The sequence below is a fragment of the Rhamphochromis longiceps genome, linkage group LG7 (assembly GCF_057381845.1).
Source record: "Rhamphochromis longiceps isolate RC_006_pf linkage group LG7, R_longiceps_female_GT1.1, whole genome shotgun sequence".
NCBI classification, from domain to species: Eukaryota; Metazoa; Chordata; class Actinopteri; order Cichliformes; family Cichlidae; genus Rhamphochromis; species Rhamphochromis longiceps.
The window spans coordinates 8,821,017-8,841,944 of record NC_140563.1 but is presented as its reverse complement, the minus strand read 5'-3'; the positions used below and the strand labels follow the sequence as shown (position 1 = coordinate 8,841,944).

General features: G+C 40.4%; 1 protein-coding gene across 3 annotated transcripts in view; it reads left to right on the top strand.

The window, feature by feature from the left end:
• The window catches only part of LOC146664732 (serine/threonine-protein kinase WNK1-like), a 30,785-nt gene that overhangs the window by 482 nt on the left and 9,375 nt on the right, over window positions 1-20,928 (top strand). For 2 of the 3 annotated variants that reach the window (XM_085411949.1, XM_085411946.1), the window contains exons 1-9: window positions 53-164; window positions 1,444-2,698; window positions 15,408-15,580; window positions 16,166-16,386; window positions 18,051-18,208; window positions 19,731-19,819; window positions 19,900-20,119; window positions 20,241-20,342; window positions 20,505-20,847. In XM_085411949.1, the coding sequence (XP_085268075.1) occupies window positions 1,913-2,698; window positions 15,408-15,580; window positions 16,166-16,386; window positions 18,051-18,208; window positions 19,731-19,819; window positions 19,900-20,119; window positions 20,241-20,342; window positions 20,505-20,847 (2,092 nt within the window). In that variant the 5' untranslated portion in view covers window positions 53-164; window positions 1,444-1,912. Of the gene's footprint in view, window positions 1-52; window positions 165-1,443; window positions 2,699-15,407; window positions 15,581-16,165; window positions 16,387-18,050; window positions 18,209-19,730; window positions 19,820-19,899; window positions 20,120-20,240; window positions 20,343-20,504; window positions 20,848-20,928 lie in introns of those variants that run through there. The other variant, XM_085411947.1, reaches the window with a different exon arrangement.

Genomic DNA, 20,928 nt, shown 5'->3' with positions numbered 1-20,928 from the left:
AGGAGGCGGGTCTAAGCGCGTTAGGCCACAAGAAAGACCCGCCTAGCTAGCTTTGAGTAGATGGGTAACAGTCATTGCTTTGGTAGCTGTTCAACCTATTACACCGGTCTAGCGCATCCGGTGTGATGTTAACCACTCGGGGATGGAAACGGGACCCGAATATGGTAAAGTTGCGAATTATAGCTTATTTTTAACGCTTACAGCGGCGTTAAAACGACGAGAGTGGTGCCAGTAATGTGAAATTGTAAATTATTAAAAGGGAATATATTTAAAGACGTGACGCGGAAATTGGTCACCGTCGGTTATCGGTTCCCTGTTAAGGATTAGCCAGCGCCAGCTAACTAGCTGTTTGCTAGCCGTACTCGTTAGCTCGCTAACAAAGAGCCTCTCCTCCTCCTCGCTTTGAACGAGAAAGTCGCTGTAGCTATTTCAAATTGATGTGCTGTCGCACATACGCAATGAGGACAGATGTGTGTGCATGAGAGGATTAAATTAACTCCGACTCATATTGTGTTAATTTGCGCAGCCGTTTGTTTTATTTTTCTGAATGTTATTACAGCCAACGTTATCCGGTTTAGTTCTGACATTATGGTTGCCTGGTCAGGTAATGGCTGCAGCCGTGGCAGGATAAAGATGAATAAGTAACAAAATTTTCAACGCAAGGTTGCATGATTAAAGCAGGAGAGGAATGCCAAGCTGCCACTGCTGTCATAAAATGCTAGATGGCCCCTGTCTTTTGCGGATACAGTAAAAATGTTTATGGCCTTATGCGGCTTTAAGAAGTGTATTATAAACTGCGTTAGCCTTTCTGACAATATTAATTGACATTAAAAATGCTAATAATATTTTTCGCTTATATTGAAAACATTGCTTGCATTTTGTAACAAATCTCAGGTGCAGAATTAAAAATGCTAATAATATTTTTCGCTTATATTGAAAACATTGCTTGCATTTTGTAACAAATCTCAGGTGCAGAATCAAATGTCATTGTCGCCTCCCTTGTCATATAGTTAAAATGCTTAGTTTTGCTGTGCAGTAGTTATAGATAATAGCTTGTTTAGTTAACCTGTCAGTTGAATTGTATTTTAATGGAGCACAGCTGAACAATACCACTTTAAAGGGAAATTTGCCATGTGTCACATGTGCTAGGGTAAGACCGAAAATCTTTTGAGTGTAGATCTTATTTCTAAACCATAAATGATCTGGTGGTTAAGTGTATTGCACTGTAAATGAAGTCATGTTTTAATTCTTAGATTCTGGTCTATAAGCTGTACTTAGCACTAAAACAGAGTTGTTAAACTTTTGTTAAACTGTATACACTGTAAATTCTGTCTGCAAGACTAGATTAGACTAGATTTTCACAAGTCTTGTTGACATTTGACATAATTTTGGCTACTTTTCAAAACATGTCAGGAAGCTTTTGTTTTGTATTTTCTCTTGCAGTAATACTGGACTGGAACAAATTGAGACTGTCAGCTCATCCCGCCTTTGCCTGGACTGGGGAGTTTAGTGCCTGTGCCTGTTGTAGGCTGTGTGTGTTTGTTCCTCACCAGTGATTCCTTATGCTTGATCGAAGCTGCACCCTGTGTCGTACAGGATGGATGGTGTGGACTTGAAGAGACCTGTATATCAACATCAGCACTTTGTGTTCTGCTGCAGTGTTCAGTCCCTCTCCATTTGTAAGAGAACGCATCTCGTCTTACACCTTCAGTCCCCGAAATATATTTATAAAGATAGTCTTTGAGCAATAAAAAGGGAGAGCTGGAGATAGACATTGTAAATCTTTCTCTTTTTTTCCTTTTTGAAGCACAGCTAGATATTGCTTACATAAGCCAAAATGGCAAGCATGAAAATATCCTTATTTTAATTTTTCAGTTATCGTACCTCCTTAACTCTTAGTGTGGGTGGTGGGATGTCGGAAAAGCCAGACGACAAAATGGTGAAGTTCCTGGCTCCCCCTCAGAAAAGTGGAAATGCCCCTAGTTCTGGTTCAGATTCGATGGTTGGTGAGGGTCGGCCAGTGGAAGTGAGACGCCGGCATCACACCATGGAACGCGATCGATGTAACCCTGAACACCGTTTTCTACGTCGCAGTGTCATCAGTGATTCTAATGCCACAGCTTTGGCCCTTCCTTTACCCAGCAAGATCCCCATCCCTACGTCTCAGCTGGTTCAGCCACAGGAAGCAGTCCTCCAGCAGCAAAAGACTGCTGGTACTTACTCACCCAAGACTGAACCAAGTTTATCTCAAAATGAGAAGTCTGTGGATGATGGAAAAGAGGGAGAAGGAAAAGATATAGAAATAGCCAGGGTGGCTGTAGTGCCTTCACAGCAAGAGCCTGCTAGAGTGCGTGACATCTGTGATGGAGAGGCAGTAGTAGCAGCTCACACGACACCCAGCCTGGAAACAGAATTGCCAATTCAAGTTGAACCTGAAAGCGGCACTGAGGTGAAGGTACAACACGAGGAAGGAGAGGAGGCAGATAAGGACGCCAGAGCCCGAGCAGAGGCAGAGCAGCGGGAAGCTGAGAAAAAAGTCCAAGAAGACATCGAGGAGGCTGAAACCAAAGCAGTGGGCACATCACCTGATGGACGGTTCCTGAAGTTTGACATAGAAATTGGACGTGGCTCTTTCAAGACAGTCTACAAGGGCTTGGACACCGAGACCACTGTGGAGGTGGCTTGGTGTGAATTGCAGGTATGAAAACGATTGTATACAACGATTGTACTTTGTAACACACACACATTGCCTCATTTCCCCCCGCTTTTTTTTTTTTGTTTTTGTATTATTTTTTGTATGAGTCAAAATAATTTCCGTTCACCCTGTTACCTGAGCTGCAGCTACTATCATTTCCTTTCAACCAAGCATAGCCAGCATTTCCTGATTGTTTCGCTCTACATTTTTCATCAAAACAGCCAAAGAAAACTTCCCATTTCCTGATTTGACTTCACTCTAAGAGACTGGGAAGTTATTTGGTGCTATCAGTGCTTCTTTGATAAATGATTATTCCTTTATTCTTTGAACACAGGAAATTACCTTTTGACCAAATGTGTGCAGAATTGTTGTAGTCATGATAATGATTTTCCACACTTACTGTTCACACTGTTAGAGGATACTGCTAGAAAATCTAAATCTAGTTTCTGGTATCTAGTGTAGAAATATAGAAAATGCAACTGAGCAGATTCTTGAAACATCACTTTACTCCCAGATAATGGGACCTTTTGAAGCTTTGACTAAAATTACATAAAAGATTATAAATCTCAGAAATCCCATTACTACTACTGCTACTACTACTCGGCTAATAATGGCAACAGCAGGAATATTTAAGTTGACTTTATTAACATTCAGCGTTCTTAGTCACAGATCTGACCTTTGACCTACTTTTGAGTGGACTTGTTTTACCCCCCCCCCCCCCCCCCTTTTTTTTTCTTTTTTTTTTTTTTTTTTTTTTGGCTTGTAAAAAATTTGTTCTGCTGTCTGTCCAGTTATAGCAACTATATAGCCCAGAGCAAAGTTTAACCTCATTCACCACATGAATGTTTGCTCTCACTGTCATGCTTTACCCTGCCATGAGAGCAGTAGGACTCACATGGCTGCGGAGAGAACCACAGTAACACATGCTCACTGGTTTCAGAACAATGTGAAGATTACGGGCAAGTTCCCCTCCCCCTCTCACACAATCTCACGCATGCTCAATGCATTCCTTTTTTGAATGCTTGCCTGAATGTAAAATGGGTCAAATTCCTCACTGAGGAATCTCCTGCAGGCTGACCTGCCAAGGCCTGCTTGTGAACCATCAGTCCACCTCCCACTCTCTTTCAGCTTTCTCACATTTTACTTTCCTAAATCTCAAATATCTTATGTATAATACTTGGGTGTTAGTGCAGTATAAGATGGGATACATTTTTAGTTGTGGTTTAAACTGCATTTAGTGGTGATTTTTTTTTTTTTTTTTTTTTAATTTAATTTGACCTCAAGACAGACTTCTTGCAGCCCCTGAACTTTCCACTAAGGTTGTTCATAGTAACATTTTTATTTTTTTCTTGAGCTCTCAGTTAGTATCACATCTGCAATTTGAGTGAACATAACATCTTACCCAGTAAATTTATGTTGAATTATTCAGAAGAGGGGGGGTTTCGGGGTCTGTCACTTCCCAAGCCAAATATGCAGATCCATCCGCTGTGGCGACCCTTTGGGAAATTAAGGGAGCAGCAAAAGCGTTTCCAAACAGCTGAGTTGTACTATTCTTGTTAAAGTCTCTTTCTGTCATTCTGCCTTTAGTTGAGCTAAATCTGCCACAACCTACTAAGAGAGAAGTCAGTTTGGGGTTTTAGAAAAGAGTGAAAGTGAACTGCTGCAATGGAAGGACAGAAACAAAAACCAGAACAAAGATACAGCTTCTAAAACAGAAAAAAAAAAAAACTTTTATCTCAATATGAGACTGAAGAAGTCACTTGGATGGGTGACGAAATATTTCTCCCACTGAAAATGCTATGTCCAGATGAACAGAATCAACCTTTTGGGTTTTATCGCAATACTTTTGCTTTCATTAGTAATGAAACCCATAAATGTAACTGAATTCTAGTTAGGTTTTTGTTCACTTGGCCCTCTTTGCTTTTTCCTTCCACTGCCACCTCAGAAGTTTCAGAGCTAGAAACTTCAGCTGTACGTGAGAAGCTGAAATCCCCTTTACACGTCAGAGGTTTTTAATGTAGTCCCACGGTCATCCAGGTGTTAGCATGCCTTCAAGATGTACAGAGATGGTAACACTGGGTGGTATATGTTTACACACATTATTTTATTTAGATATGTTATCTTACCCTAGTTTCATTAGTCCAGTGTTAGGGGCATTTGATGATACTAGAGGTGCATATATTTAACGTAACAATTACAATGAGATTTAAGATTGAGTTGTTTAAGAAAGGAGTAGAGATCCAAGAAGTTAATTTAATTGGCGTCCTGCTAATACTTGAGTCATTGATGCACAATAAAGCTTGCAACATATTTGTTAAGAATTTGGCGTGCCAGCTATGAGCAATAGCGTATCTTGTGGCTGCTTGCTGGTGAAACGAGCCAGGCAGGTTTCCCCTTATAGGACCTTCAGTTTATCTCTAACATGATTAAAATGAAATGGTCACATTTGTAGTCCCATGCCTTAATGCTCTTTATATACACATACACACACAAATAAACATGTAAATCTTTTTTTTAAATTCATACATTTTTTTTAGAGATTATGTAGATGTAAATAAACCTTAAATTCTTCTGCAGTTTGATTTCACTCTGACCAAAGGCAGCAATTGCAGGATATGCAGCAACTTTGCCTGAAAACTGTCTTTGAAATTTTAATGAAGTGGCCCTGGCTTTTTCAACCTATAAGGCAATCTGTGCTATAATTGACTGAGAATTTTTATTTGTTCACCTTTATTCACCCACTAATGAACCCCCACAGTTGTTTCACACTGCAGACATGTCTGAAGGATAAGTAGGTCACCCCAGAGAGGAAGTTGAGGAGGGACCAAAAATAAAAAAAGAAGAAATTAAGGAACCTCCCCCTTTGGCTCACTATTGCATTTTCAACTATTCAGTCTTCCAGTTGCTGCTTCCACGCCTCCTTCCTCTCAAATACAGATTGAAAGATGAGTAAGAATACTCCAGGCATCCTGTATAAACTATGGCAGCCCTCTGTCCAGCTGGCCGATGGCATCCGCTGGAAGTGACATGCTACAAGTATTTTAACAGAGACCTCATCACATTTCATGAATCAAGGTTTTCAGGTTTACTGTAAGAGTTTAATTTTCTAATTGTGACAAATTTGGATAGAAATGTCACTGAGGAAAGCATTAATGGGATTGCTCACTAAAAGCACAAGGTAGGCGGTAAACCCTATCTCAGCCTGAGGTCAAAGATTGGTGACACGAGGAACAACTATGTTGTACCAGTTTTACAAACAACAGTAGAACAGAAATACTTGGTGTGATACTGGTTCCCTTCTCACTCTTACTGTATAAAGGTCATGTCCTTTTTAGCTTGAGTCACTGATTTAGATTTTGAGAACACTATGGTAATTTCTAACCTTTATTCAGTCAGGGTCATGCAGAATATTTCTTCACAGAAAGAACATTTTTGGGTGGCTTTTTATTTAACCTGTAGGGAGCTGGTGAGGAAAAACTAACTTTGCAGTTGTTGTTTTTTTAATTGTGTGGTTGGACTTTCACTCTTTGAATGCCATTCTGAACAAAAATTTTATTCCATAGGTTTCAAAGTGATACTATCAAACATATCAAATTTAAAAATACATTTAAAGCACCACATGCTTGAGTTTAGTTTGTAGAAAATAAAAGCAGCCACTGTAGTAGTATTGATCAGAAACATTTTAACAATATTCCCCACATGTTAAGGTTGTTTATTAATGGATGAAGGTTTTAAATACAGTTGCAAACTTAATGTTAAACTCTGCTTAAGTTTCAGATTTTAACAAATAAGAAGGAAGACAGATGACCTTTCAGTGGTTGTTTATCTATATAGTTTAAGAACTTTTTTTCTTTTTTGGGGTGGGGTGAGGGGTGATATACTCAGTAAGCACTGTATTGGTTTCTCTTCTAATTTGACTGGATATCTGTTTTTAATTCAAAGTCAATTAAAATGTGATAATAATACTATTAGATTGTGAAAGAGCCTGGATCTGGCAACTTTTTTTTTTCTTACTCCCTGATAATTTGCGTGGCAGTCACCGTGATCTTTGACCTCGATGTCATGTTACATTGTTAAGAGAACACCAAATATTTCCACAGATGCTGCATTTAATGCAACTAAATAGCAAACGGTGACACTTTTTAACATGGCTTTCAGCTGTTTGTCACATCTTAGCCAGAGGGCTCCATCTTGACCTTAGTGTCAGTGTTAGAGCCGAGATAGAGCCGATCCTCGGCATTATCGTTAGCATTTTTTCCTTTGTCTATTTTTAGGCCTGTTAGGTTATTTATACCGTCCTTTGCCTCGAAGCAGCATTTTCCACTCTGCTTTTGAGATACTGTAGTTAACTGTCCTTCACATTGCTTCAAACACCTTTTTTTAACACTTTATTTTTATTGGTAGTTTTGTATATTTTTTTACAAAACATTCAGACCCTTAACAAGTACAGAGCATCTAGGCTAGCAAAGACGCATTTAGAAGAAAGAAAAAAAAGACATCCATTTATGGTACAATCAAATCAAATAGGTGAATTACAGCAATTCAATGTTGAGATCGCTATATATTTCTCTATTAATACGACTGTAATTAATATCGTACAGTTGTGTCAGATCTCTAGGCAGAAACACTCCCAAATATTTGATAGCAGTTGCCTCCCAATTAAACTTGAATTTTGCCAGTAGTGTCTGGTCCGGAGAAAAATTAAATGACAGAACTTGAGTTTTTTTGACATTAAGGACATACCCTGAATACAGGCCATATGTTTCCAACATCCCCATTAACACTGGTATACCTGAGCTGGGATCCATGATTGTCACCAAGACATCATCTGCGTATAAACACACCTTGTACTCGTCCCCTCCTATTACAATCCCTTTCAACGATGTTTCCTGACGTATAGCCTGGGCTAGAGGTTCGATAAACAAGTTGAAGAGGTAGGGGCTTGCTGGACACCCCTGTCTACATCCTCGTTCTAAAAAAATAGTATCGGAGAGGCTACCGTTAATTTTTATTCTGGCAGTAGGGAGAGAATAAAGAGCTTGGAAACATCTTATAAACTCGCTACAGAAACCAAATCTTTTCATCACTAGGAAGAGGAAGTCCCAATTCACTGAATCATATGCTTTTTCAGCATCTAAGCTAAGAATAATTGAGCTTTTTTTCTTATTATTAATGTGTTCGATGATGTGTAAAGCTCGTCTAATATTATCGTGGGTTTGTCTATTTTTCAAGAAACCCGTTTGGTCTTCATCAATCAAAGAAGGCATTACAGCATCCATTCTTCGCACCAAAATAGTTGTGTATAGTTTATAGTCTGAGTTCAGGACACTTATCGGCCTATAAGATTTGCAGTTTAGTCTATCCTGTCCCCCCTTTGGCAAAACCGATATGAAGGCCTCCTTCAAAGAGGGAGGTACCAGACCTCCTTTCAAAATGTAGTTAAAACTAGTTTCCAACAGGGGAAGAAGGCTTTCCCTCATGGTTTTGTACCATTCGGCAGGGAGCCCGTCGGTACCTGGTGATTTATTGGATTTAAGGCTGGAGATAGCTTTAATTATTTCTTCCCGAGATATTAAGGACGTTAACTTACTATTTGCTTCTCGACCAATCGTAGGCAGGTCTAAGGAATTCAAAAAGTCAGTCATCTTATTTACATCACCCTGAGTAGATTGACTATATAAGGATTTGTAATACTTTTCAAACGCTTTTTGAATTTTATCCAGGTCAGTTACAACATTGTTACCAACCGGGTCTCTAATCTTATAAATATTATTTTCAGCTTGCTGTTTTCTAATCCGCCACGCCAACTGCTTCGCCGCCTTAGGCCCCGCCTCATAATACCTCTGTTTCATGAACCTTATGTTTTTCTCTACTTCTTCGCTCAATATCTTATCTATCTCCTGCTTAATCTGTCTGATCTGATGGGTTACTGTAGTATTTTTATCCTTTAGACCTTACTGTTCCAAGGCCATTAATCTATTCTGCAGTTGTAACAATTCTTGTGACTTTTTCTTTTTAATCATGGTCGACCACGCAATTATTTTTCCTCTGAGGACAGCTTTGGCTGCATCCCATACAATACTGTGATTTGTCTCTCCATTATCATTGTCCTGCAGGTACAAGTTAAGATCGGCTGTCATTTGTTTCACAAAAGCGGGGTCATTTAACATACCGGTATTTAGTCTCCACAAAGTTGTCTTCCGTGTCCCGTCCAAATGTAACGTTATATAAATTCCACTGTGGTCAGAGACATCTCTTGGACCTATTCTGCAATCTTTTATCCTGTGTAAATCCCTATTAAACATAAAACAGTAATCTATCCTCGAATACACTGAGTGTCGAGCAGAGTAAAAAGTGAATCCTGACGCTGACCCATGGATAGATCGCCACACGTCAATAAGCCCTAATTCCGTTAACATTCCTTTAACCCGTTTCCCTCCAGACGTGCTTTTCCTGTCCCTATTATTTGAGTCTAATCTGGGATTTAACAGTAAATTAAAATCTCCTGCACAAATAAGAGTTCCCACCATTTCCTTAGAGATCAAATCAAATATCTTCTTAAAGAAGCTTGCGTTGCTTCCTGGGGGTGCATAGACATTTAATAGTGTGACCGTCTTATTCTCTATTCTACCTTTTACTAAAACAAACCGACCTTCCTTATCACTTATAGTAGATATATGTTCAAATTTTATTTTATTTGAGATAAGGATAGCTACTCCTCGTTTTTTCCCGGCCCTATACGATGAATAAAATGTATGTCTGAAACCCATCTTTTTTTAATTTCTCATGTTCTGCATTAGTTTCTTGCCAATATGCCAAGTCTACTGTCTCCTTTTTCAATTTGGCAATTAATTTGCTTCTTTTAATAGGGCTATTCAGGCCATTTACATTTAGTGACAGCATTTTATAGAAATTATAAGCCATCAAGTGGATATGTGGAATACAACATAATCAACCCAGACCTCAGAACATCACAACCAGAACTCACTGAACAACAAACACACAAAACATTAACAGGAGCTTCCAATACAAAGGATATAACAGCATCCTTTGACATTGAGGGGACTGGCCACAGGGTGGGGCCCCTCATCCGACAAGAGGGGAGTGACCGACAAAAAAGCCAAAAAAGGGCAAAAAATAAACGAAACAGTCTCTTATCGCTACTAGACATAACGTGGTGGTTCTCTAACCATGTCCGTAGGCACCAACCTAAAGAAATATGAATTCTGAAGGATACGAAAGTCAGTGTTCCTGCGGTTAGATTATCAAAACTCTACCGCCAGCTATCTCACCGTTGTCCCGCCATCAGCTGTTCACTCGTCTGCTGACACTTTTTCTTGCTCCCTCCGGAATGCTTGGAGTTTTTCCCGCACGTGCTGCTGGAAGCCGCCCCCGCAGTGTGCTGTCTGCGTTTCCCAAGGAAGTAGCTGCTTTATCGTGTCCTCTGTCATCCTGTTGGTTTGGTTCCCCAGGGTGATCTTACCCACGGCTATTCCCCGCTTTCTTAAATCCTCGGCAGCTTGGCTCGCGGTATTATATAGGACATTGCCTGACGCATAAAACACTCGCATCTTACTTAGTGGTGTCTGGAAACGGATCCCGTTGTCCTTCAAAGCCTTCTTAACTGGGATATATTCCTGTCTCCTTTTCTGCACTTCCAGGGAGTAGTCATGATCGAAATACACCCGTTTGTTTTGGATATGTACCCCTTTGTTCCACGCCGTGCGGAGAATCTCTTCTTTAACAGAGAACCGGAGGAAGCGCACTATTATTGAGCGTGGTGGGGCGTTCGGGGGTGGTTTCGGTCCCAACGCGCGGTGTGCGCGCTCAATGCCGAGAGCACGGTCCGGGCCGAAATCTTCGCCTAGGTGGTCTTTGATCAGATTTTCAACAAAGGTAGTCACCGACGAGCCCTCCGAGTTTTCCGGTACGCCGTAGATCCGGATGTTTTTGCGCCTAGCGCGGCCCTCCATATCGGACACCTTTTCCTGAAGCGCCCGTTGATTTTCCAACAGCTGCACAAGTGTATCCCTAACACCAATGTCCCAGCGTTCCGAGTCAGCCATGTTGTCCTCGACGTGCTTTAGCCGACCAGTCATCTCCTCCACCTGATCCGCCATCTCGTGTAATCTTTGATTCAATTCCTTAGAGAGTTCGGCCATTTGCTTCTTTACATCCTCCCGAAATTCCGTACCGAATGCTTTGAAGTCACTCTTCAATTCGGTTCGCAATGTAGCCATTTCGGCCACCAGTACGCTACTCACAGCATCCCGAAGCCAACCCAGACCTTCACCTCGGTCGCCATCTTGTCCCGATGCGAGGCTTGCCTCACTAGCCGCGGCGTCCTTCTCCATTTCACAGTCAAGAATGTTTCGTAGCCCGTATCCTCCCTTTTTAGATTTATCCCCACTCATTCTTGAGTCGAAAAATGGCAATGTAGCCCTAATACAGCTCTCGAGTCCAGGGAAACACACGGTTGGTGCCGGAGGTCACTCTCTATGCGGCCATGCGGTGCTACGAGCCACCGGAAGTCCCCCGCTATTTGTCTTTTCAAATTATCCTGGACTTCTTTCAGCTCAGCGACAATGTTAGCTTCAATTGCCTCCATAGCTCCGTGTAGCTTTAGCTTGCTAGCACCGGCAACTTCTTTCGGTGAAAAAACTCCTTCCTCCGCACTTTCTTGCCGAATTCCTCTTCTTTCTCTTGTTACCCCCTGGCATACAACTATGAATATTCTTAGTTGTGTTATAACATGTCAATTTTCAAGGGGTAACCAGACCGCCCAGGAGCTGAAAGATTATGCTGCAACCAGTTTCCTCACCATCCGGAAGTCCGCTTCAAACACCTTTAAACTAAAATCATCACTCAACATAGTGTTATTCTTCCATAAGTCTCAGAAGATACATTTATGCATATTCAGTAATCAGTTGAAAGAGCTATGTTGTGCTATTACTGTGATAAAACTGATTAGGTACAAGTAGAATAAAAGGGTCAGTAACTACATCCAGAATAATTAAACATACTAGGAATGGTTATTCTGGAAGACATTGATATTTTAGTATAGTTTATGTTGGTCATTTTAGTTTTTCCATTGTTTTCAGTTTTTCTTGATGGGTTATTACTGTTTGGAAAGTCCCTGTCTGATATCGCTGCTGTTTTCTTTATCTAGTCAGTCACTAATTTTGACCCAAGAATATTTATTTTATTTAATTTGTAAATATCCTAAAGGCAACTAAATATAAGGGGAGAAATGCGTTGTTTAAAGTTCCTATTGACACAAAGTCACTTAAAAATGAAAGAGTTATTTTGACACCATTTCAGTTGACCTCACTGCACGGGATTTCTGGAGACAGTTGGGTACTTTCCCAGTGACAGTATAAGCAAGACATGACACAGACCAGAGAGCTCTTTAAAGTAACAGTCAAAAGAGGGTGTGATGTGTTGTCGTCCCTTTTTCGTTTAACTTTCATTGACAAAGCAAGGGAAAGGCGTGCCTGGAGTATGTGGAAGATCTTCATGTCCCTGACCATGTTGCACAGCCCCACTGCTGAGGGTCTTGTACCACCAAATTCTCTGGTGGGAACCTGTGATAAATAATTCTCAAGCTGAAGGAACATGTCGAATCAGCTTGGTTACCTTGTACCTCTCTGAAATCAGCTCACGGATAATAGCGGACCAAACGGAATGTAGCTTTGGCAGCTGTAGAAGCAAAAATGGGAATTCAAAAATTGAATTCAGCAAGGACATAAAGGATGGCTTTCACTCAGTGTTGGCAGAAATTCTGGCAAAACCCAAACACTTCAGAAAGGGGAAGCAGTGCTTTGTACACAGTGCATGCAGTGGAGATTGAGTGCTTCACGCTTCACCTGGACACAATTTGGGGTGTATAGGACATGCTAGAGTGGGGATTTCTATAGACCGATCAATTTTGTGCGTCTATAAAGTGAGCTAGGGGGATTTCAAGCAAGTTAAATTTGATCTTAACTGCAAACTATTCTGTTCTTAAAAGATTGCACCCCACCCAAACTGCTCTCAAATTACTGTGCACAGTTGTGGCAGGCTTGTAGCATGCTGGCTCCAGACTGGACCTTGTTTTTGCCTATTTGTTTTAAGGAGTTTCATGTGGCCCTTTTGAAGGCAGTATTAGACTTTGGCTTTGTCTTTTTATTCAGTTTGTACATCAGCATGTCATGGCCTTTACCTGCCCACCACCTACTGATGCCAACCTTTTTTTTTTTTTTCATTCTTTTTTTTAATTTAAAAAAAAAAAAAAGTTAAATGATAAATGATGGCCTATAGTAAAATCAAAGTAAGTTAAATATAAATATAATGTACATAGAGAGAGCGCTGCATAAACAAAACAAAAGTACCTCAGTAAAGTCTGGACGTTTTAGGGCTAGATCAGATGATCCTGAACTCCTCCCTGGTCCTAGTGATGTTCCATAGTGATGGTCGTAGTAGATGGCTGCCCCCTCCCTGAGCCTGGTTCTGCTAAAGGGTTCTTCCTGTTAAAGAGGAGTTTTTCCCTCCCCACCGTCACCAAGTGCTTGGTCATAAGGGGTTGCCTAGGGGTTTTCTTTTTATTATTGTAGGGTCTTTACCCTACAATATAGGATGTTTTGAGACAACTTGTTGTCACTTAGTGTTTTCTCTGGGCTGGAATGGTGATCACTCCTTCAGAGGCATAGGCTGCTAAGCCTGTACCAGAGGGGTGGTTTTGTCCCTACAATGCAAATGCTTGTATTCATACAAAGGTTTCATATTTGGGCGGGTGGAGGTTTGGGTGTTGCTCTGAGGCTGTGAATACTGCTGTTGATGTTTTGCATGACTGTTTTGACAGAGGGAAAATTACTGTCCAGCTAGATAAATGGATAAATCCTCTGGAAAGTAGGTCATTAGGTCCAGTTGCAGTTTCAGTTGGTGGAACCTTAATTCTTCCATCTTCTGTCACTGGTGTTTCCTTTCAGTGATTCCAGATTTATTGTCCTTCCTTACTCCTTATTGTTGCTCCTCAAATTTTTTTTCCCTCAGTTTATCAATTTGTTTCCCTCAGACATTACGCAAACATCCAAGATATCTCCCGTTAAGGCTTTTTGGTCAGTTATGTTTTTGTTCAAGTGATGTCAGTTACTGGAACATTTTTGCTATCACATACTTGCAGTCAAGAGCTCACACTGCACTAAAACAATGGGCTGAATTTCCTGGACAGCCTGGCCTATGGCCAGTTTTACCAGGCTTGTTTAACTTCTATGGGTTTACTGCTCTGTAGTCATACAGCCTATAAATGTAGGTCATGCTAGCAATTGACAGGAAACTAGAGTTTTTTACCCTGCAACATTTTTGTTAATACCCAGAAACTACAGGAGGATTTAATGTCATTCCTTCTGCATGCATCAGTCAGTTGATGGAATTTTAAGTCACACTTGACCAACAATGCTATCAGGTGTACATACATACTGCTATGATTCATTGACAGTTCATCAGCTGCCAGACACTTGACTCTTTGCTGAGAATACAGCGTCAGCCTCAGTTGCGCAATTGGCTCTATATATTCGTTGTTTATCTGTGATTGTTCACGTTTTAAATTGTCTTACTGACTAAATTACCATAGTTACTCTCATCTTTGGATGTGTGGCAGTGAAAATCTGAAACCATAACATGGAATCATGTATATTGATCGTGTTAACACGATTTGATAGTGGTGGAATAGGGGTTTTCTTGCTCAAAAAAAGATGACTCTGCACATGAGTACAGATCGTTTTCTTATACTTGACGTAATGTTTTGGGTTTGTTTGTTTTTTAAATTTCCCTGTTATTTTGGGCCATTCAATTAATGTAACAGGAGCCCTGGGCTAAAGTAAATTAAATGCCACTATCTGTCTTAAATCTTTAGTTACAAGGTTTTTACTTTAACTGTGTATTTTTAAAGTATATTTTTTAAAAAAAATTTTAGCCAAGCTTGATGCATTATTTCTTTGACATGATTGTCTTCATTGTGCTGATATCCCATATTTCTTACTGAGCACTGGCTCTTCTAGCATTTTGTTTTTCTTTACCCAAGGGCAAACAGAGTTGGGTGCGTTTTTTTAGTATGCAGTCATCTTCAATAGAAAACAGGCAGCCACATTCCTATATCCTACTGTATTTTTCCTTTTAGAAGAAGAATGTATACTTTATTGATCCCCTTGGGGAAATTCCTCTCTGCATTTAACCCATTCACTCAGTGAAGCAGTGGGCAGCCATTGGGCGCCCGGGGAGCAGTGTGTAGGGACAGTACCTTGCTCAGGGGTACCGCAGGGTAGCCGTTCAGTGGATTTGAACCACCGACCTTCCGATCATGGGGCCACCACTCTACCTACTGAGCTATCCCTGCCCCTCTTTTATCAAAGCATATGTGAAATTTTTGAAAAACTAAAAGCATCTTGAAAACCTTTTCTTAGTTAAACTGCTAGTGGATTAAGAAATACTTTGTATGAATGTGTCTTTGTAGGTTTTCATTCATCCAGCTTAGAAGCTCCAAGCCCCTTAGCCTTTGTAGGAATGGGTGAATTCAGATACTAAAGAACAGATGTAGAGTTCAGGTGTTCCTAATGATAATTTTTTTTATTACCACACTGTACATTGTACCTTTTTATTATTCCGAATTACATGTGCATCTGTATAAATGGTGCTGCACTCACTGAGTGAAATCTTCCTTTTTCATCCCTTGTAGGATCGTAAGCTTTCGAAGTCGGAACGGCAGCGTTTTAAGGAGGAGGCTGGCATGTTAAAGGGACTACAACATCCCAACATTGTTCGCTTTTACGACTCCTGGGAAGGACCCTCCAAAGGCAGGAAGTGCATTGTGTTGGTCACAGAGCTCATGACTTCTGGGACACTCAAAACGTGAGTTACGGTGGCAGGGGATTTGTAGATGCAGGGCATATTCAGTATACACACTGTAATAGGATGGGTTCATCTTGTTTTGACTTACAGTTGATGTACAGATGTAAAAGTTCAGATGTAAAAAGCAAAACAAAAAAACCTCAAAACCATAATCTTAAAGTGGACTCTGAAGTTGATGTGGAGCCAGTGCAAGTGACATAGAACTTAGAAGACTTAGTTAGAAGCCTTGCAGTTGCATTCTGAACAACTTGCAGCTGAACACACATGATTGGTAGTTGACACTGAAGTATTAAATTGTTATATATTCATAAATCTTAACTTGGCTGGTCCGCATGTCAGTGTTAGCTTTTTAACTACTAGAAATTAGCCGATAACCACAGAAGCAATGTAGTTAGCAGCTGATACATTAATGTGAAAACATGATCAGTCCAGCATGTGTGTAACATTAACAGACTGTTAATTTCACAGGATAACCAATTCTTTTTTTATTAAAGTGTTTTTTCTCTCAAGAAAAAGCCCAATGTTTAAGCTGAAAGTATAGAAAGTATTTTACCCTAGTGAATAATATGATCTGCTTTCCTGTAGATATCTGAAGCGGTTCAAGGTGATGAAAATTAAAGTGCTGCGGAGCTGGTGTAGACAAATCCTGAAGGGCCTCCACTTTCTTCACACTCGGGCTCCTCCAATCATCCACAGAGACCTTAAATGTGACAACATTTTCATCACAGGCCCCACAGGGTCTGTCAAGATTGGAGACCTGGGACTGGCCACTCTCAAACGCGCATCCTTTGCCAAAAGTGTTATAGGTACGAATCCAGTGGGTTTTCTGTTTTCTGTCCTGCAATGGGACAGTACCTTTTCTGGGGCCATGATAACATGTTTTATGGAAAATTATGGTGTGTAGATAAGAGATTGTTTTTCTGACGATGTGGTTCAAAAACAGACCACAGCGTTTCAGCTGTCTCTCAAACCACAGCTCAAAAGGAGGCCAAATACTGTGGTAATCTTAGGAAGATAACCACAAGGTTTTCTCTCTCTGCACTCATACAGTAACTAATCAAGTTTGGTCTTTGTACAGAGTATTTCTGTTCTATGTTTCTCCACAAAGAGAGAGGTTTTTTTTTTTCCCAGGCATCTACTGAATGTAAGTAGCGCCTAACATTTCTACTACTGTTAAATATTAATATTATGGTAGTTGTCGTGCCTTCTTGCAGGCTAACCTGGCCATGGCAAAAGGTATGGCCTTTGCTCCTGTCTTAGACTGGTCTTTGTTCTGTGGTTTGGAAATATGTGGTCTGTTTGCCAGTTTTACCAATGATGTTTAACATCTCTTTCTATGGGTTTGCCTCAACAGGTTTTTTATTTTTATTTTTATTTTTTTGGTGTTTGTCTCTTGATGTTTTTGAAAATATTTGCAGGACTGCAGAATCTTTTTGCTCCATCTTTGTGTCCAGGGAGCTCTCCCCACTTTCTCTCTGTCAGCATTTTGCAGTTTGTTTGTTTTTTGTTTTGTTTTGTTTTGTTTTGTTTTCTTTCTTTTCTTTTTCTTTTCCCTTTCACAGTCTTGGGTATGCTTTTAAAATGTAGGCTCTAGCCTCAGCTGTGCCCCATTCTGCTGTTTGGAATGAATAGGGTACTGCTGTTCATTGAGTAAGTATGATCTTTTATGGGCCTGGTAAGTCTGACAGTGTGCTGTCATACGCATCAATATCAGAAAAATACATTCAAATAACCAAATGAGTTTTTCTGTGTAAGACCTGAGATTGAATATAAAATAATCTACTAATATAAAAAGGCTTATGTGCACGGACACACTGTTAAGCACTGTTACTAGCTATGGGATCTGCTTCTCTCAGCCTTGACCATAACACTTTCTTCCTGCAGGGGAGGATGAAATGGTAAGTCAGACATCGAAAGGTGGGTGTACTATAAAAGGGAATGTTATTGTGGCTGTAAGGTAAGGTCTTGACAAAAGTTATTTCCATAGCTAGTCCTGTTTACATTACAGGGTCAATTGGCATTACTGTGAACAAATTCCACTTCGGCATGGGTATTATTCCTGAGTGGTTCATTTTAGAGGTAATATTTGAATGGTGCAATGTTATTTATTCAGGCTAACCAGTGTGTCCTGCACATTGGTTATCTCAGCTACACGTGTATATCCCATCATGTTAAGGTCTTACACAGACAAACACGTGCCTTCTTCTCAACAGTCTAACTGAGCCCAGCTTCTCCCTCCTTTTTTGTTTTCTCTCTTTTTTGCTTTCCTCCCCCTTTTTTCTTTTTTCTTTTTCCTCTTTCTTCCAACTTTCATCTCACAGGTTCTACTCCAGGGGATTTCAACAGGCTGGTCAATCTTCTCATCCTCCTCTTCCTCAACCCCTCATGGGTTAGAGGAGCAGAGGAGCAATGGGTTGTGAGAAGCCCACTCAATCAGTAAGGGAGTTCTGAATAGTTGTTTTGATTTAAGGTACCCCTGAGTTCATGGCGCCTGAGATGTATGAGGAGAAGTACGACGAGTCAGTGGATGTGTATGCCTTTGGAATGTGCATGCTGGAGATGGCCACCTCAGAGTACCCTTACTCAGAGTGCCAGAATGCTGCACAGATCTACCGCAGAGTTACCAGCGTAAGTCGTCTTTTCAACCCTCCAGTCACCCCTCTGCCCTGCGTTCACCTCTTCCTGTGTGCCAAGAAGGCTAATGTCCACTTCTGGAATCATTTCATGTTCCTGCTGACATGTCTTTAGTTTGCATTACTTTTATTTCTTCTGCTCTGATAATACTATTTATCTTCTTATTCTGTTTGAAGAACCTACAAGTTTAAAAAGAACAGAAGCTATTAATCCTAATAATCCTCCCTTGTCTTCCTTCTTTCCTGTATGTTAATTAAGCCATTAGAGTTGACTAATATAACACTAAACAAGTTCAGACCTGCTGTTTTCTGAATAACCAGCATGAGTCTTGTATGATCCCAGAGGGGCAGTGACTGTAAAAGGAAAAACACATTTTGTTTATTCATACGGATCATACTAATAGATGGCAATCCGCAGTCACCTATGGTTCATTTTCATGCAATCACTGGACACTTGGAGATAAAGCAGTTGAACTCACTCTGAGAGTGCTAGCTATAAAATTTCTTTTGAAGTCTATAGCAATACCTTCAGTTTATCATTAACCACAAAATAAAAATGGTCTTTCCACTCCATTGAACAGAGCATGTTCTTTGACATTTACCCCTGTGCTACGCTGAGTCATTGGAGTTATAAAAGCTTTTAAGGATGTAGTGTCACATGCTCTGGCTGTATTGTTAACTGCAGGAAAAATTGACTTTTTTCTTTCTTTTTTTTTCTGGCTTTTAACTCAACTGCTCAGTTCAGTCTTAAATTTTCCGGCACTTTCATTTGTCATGGCTTCAATTCATCGCCTCTCACCAGCCGTCCATTACTTTCTTATGCACTGTTTCTTCCAACCACTTATATTTCCCCTTCCACTCAAACGTGCATCTTGGTCAGTACCCCCTATTTTTGATGTTTGACCTTTTCTGAACATAGTAAAGTATCTGCATGTTCATGCTCTTCTTTAAAAAGGAAAAGGTTTCTCTGAGCTCAGCTAAATTCAGAGCTTAAAGGCAAGTGAGTCTGCAGGCTAGCAGTATGACATTAGAAATATTTTAAAAGCTATTGCTTGCCCAGTAGGCATTTTGCACCAGTGTTGAGATTGTACACCTACGTTGCATATAATACTAAGTTTATTGTTTTTAAGGCACAAATGGAATGTGGGAAGTATAACTTGTAAAACTTAAATTTATCAATGAGGAAGGATTGGATGACATTTAAAGAATTTTTTTTTTAAATAAATTTTGAAATGGAAAAAAGAAAACAAAAGACGCATTATTAAAAGCTGTTGAAAATTCCAAACGGGGTTCTTTTAACTTTCCAGGCAGAAAGAATTTCTTTCTCTTCACATTCTTTGTCAAAAGTGAAAGGGGAAGTTGGGTTAAGATGTTTGTCACTTCAAATGCCAACTGTTTTTGGTAGTGATATCAGGTCTCTGAGCTGAAAAACACAACAAGGTATGGGGCATTATCCAGTATAAGAAAAGATGCGGTGAAGACAATCATTCTCATTCAGAGTTCTGTGTTTCCTTTAGGGGGTGAAGCCAGGCAGCTTTGACAAGGTGGCCATTCCTGAAGTGAAGGAGATCATCGAGGGATGTATTCGTCAGAACAAGGACGAGAGGTCTCTTACTGAGCAAGTTCAGGGTGGTCTGCCTCACTACAAAAATGTCTTTTTGCTCACTGCTTGTTTCATTTGCCTAGGTACTCGATCAAGGACTTGCTGAACCATGCCTTCTTCCAGGAGGATACAGGCGTGCGTGTGGAGCTGGCAGAAGAGGAGGATGGAGAGATGCAAGCTATTAAGCTGTGGTTGAGAATTGAGGATGTAAAAAAACTCAAGGGGAAGTACAAAGACAGCGAAGCCATTGAGTTTTCTTTTGACCTCATCAAAGATGTTCCAGAGGATGTGGCTCAGGAAATGGTGAATTGAGCTTTAATGTTCTAGGCAGACTAATTGTGTTGGTGCATGACAAACAATATGTTTGTTTGTTTGCAGTTTTTAAACGTTTACTGATGAACCTTTTGTCGCATTTTTGTTATAGGTTGACTCTGGTTATGTGTGTGAAGGTGACCACAAGACCATTGCGAAAGCCATAAAAGACAGAGTTTCTCTAATCAATCTTAAGAGGGCTCAGCGGAAGCAGGTATGATCGTTGCCCATCTACTGTTATGGTCACTGTTTACGTGCATGATTTTGTTAGATTTTTTTTTTAAAATCTCAGCCACATGATCTAGGTGATATGCTTTAGTGTTTTCAAGGTGGGGTTCTTCTGGGTGATTTTATGTGTTCTCTCCTGTCTTTAAAGGTCAGAGAAGATCAGGAGAAGAGAAGGCTTGAAGAAGAACAGCAATCACAGCCCCCACAGCAAACAGGCCAACAGTCTGGCATAGAGGCGACTCAGTCACAGCCCATTTCACAGCATGCATCTTACATGCCTCCACAGCCTAACCAACAAAGCTCACAGATGTCTGTCCAACCAGCAGCTCAACAGGGCCTTCAGACGTCTAACTACAACACTCAATCGCAGGGCGTTTCTTATGTTCCCCAGTCAACTGGGCAAATCCCAGTACAGAATCAGAGCTTAGCTGCTGTTCAGCCAGAGTCCGAAGAGCCCGAGAGTGACCAGCAGCTGCAGCACACTGGAGGTGGTATGTATCAAAGTAACAACACTTAACACTTCAGTGTATTGAAAATAAATATTGAGTATAAAAACTGAGTCAAGCAATCTC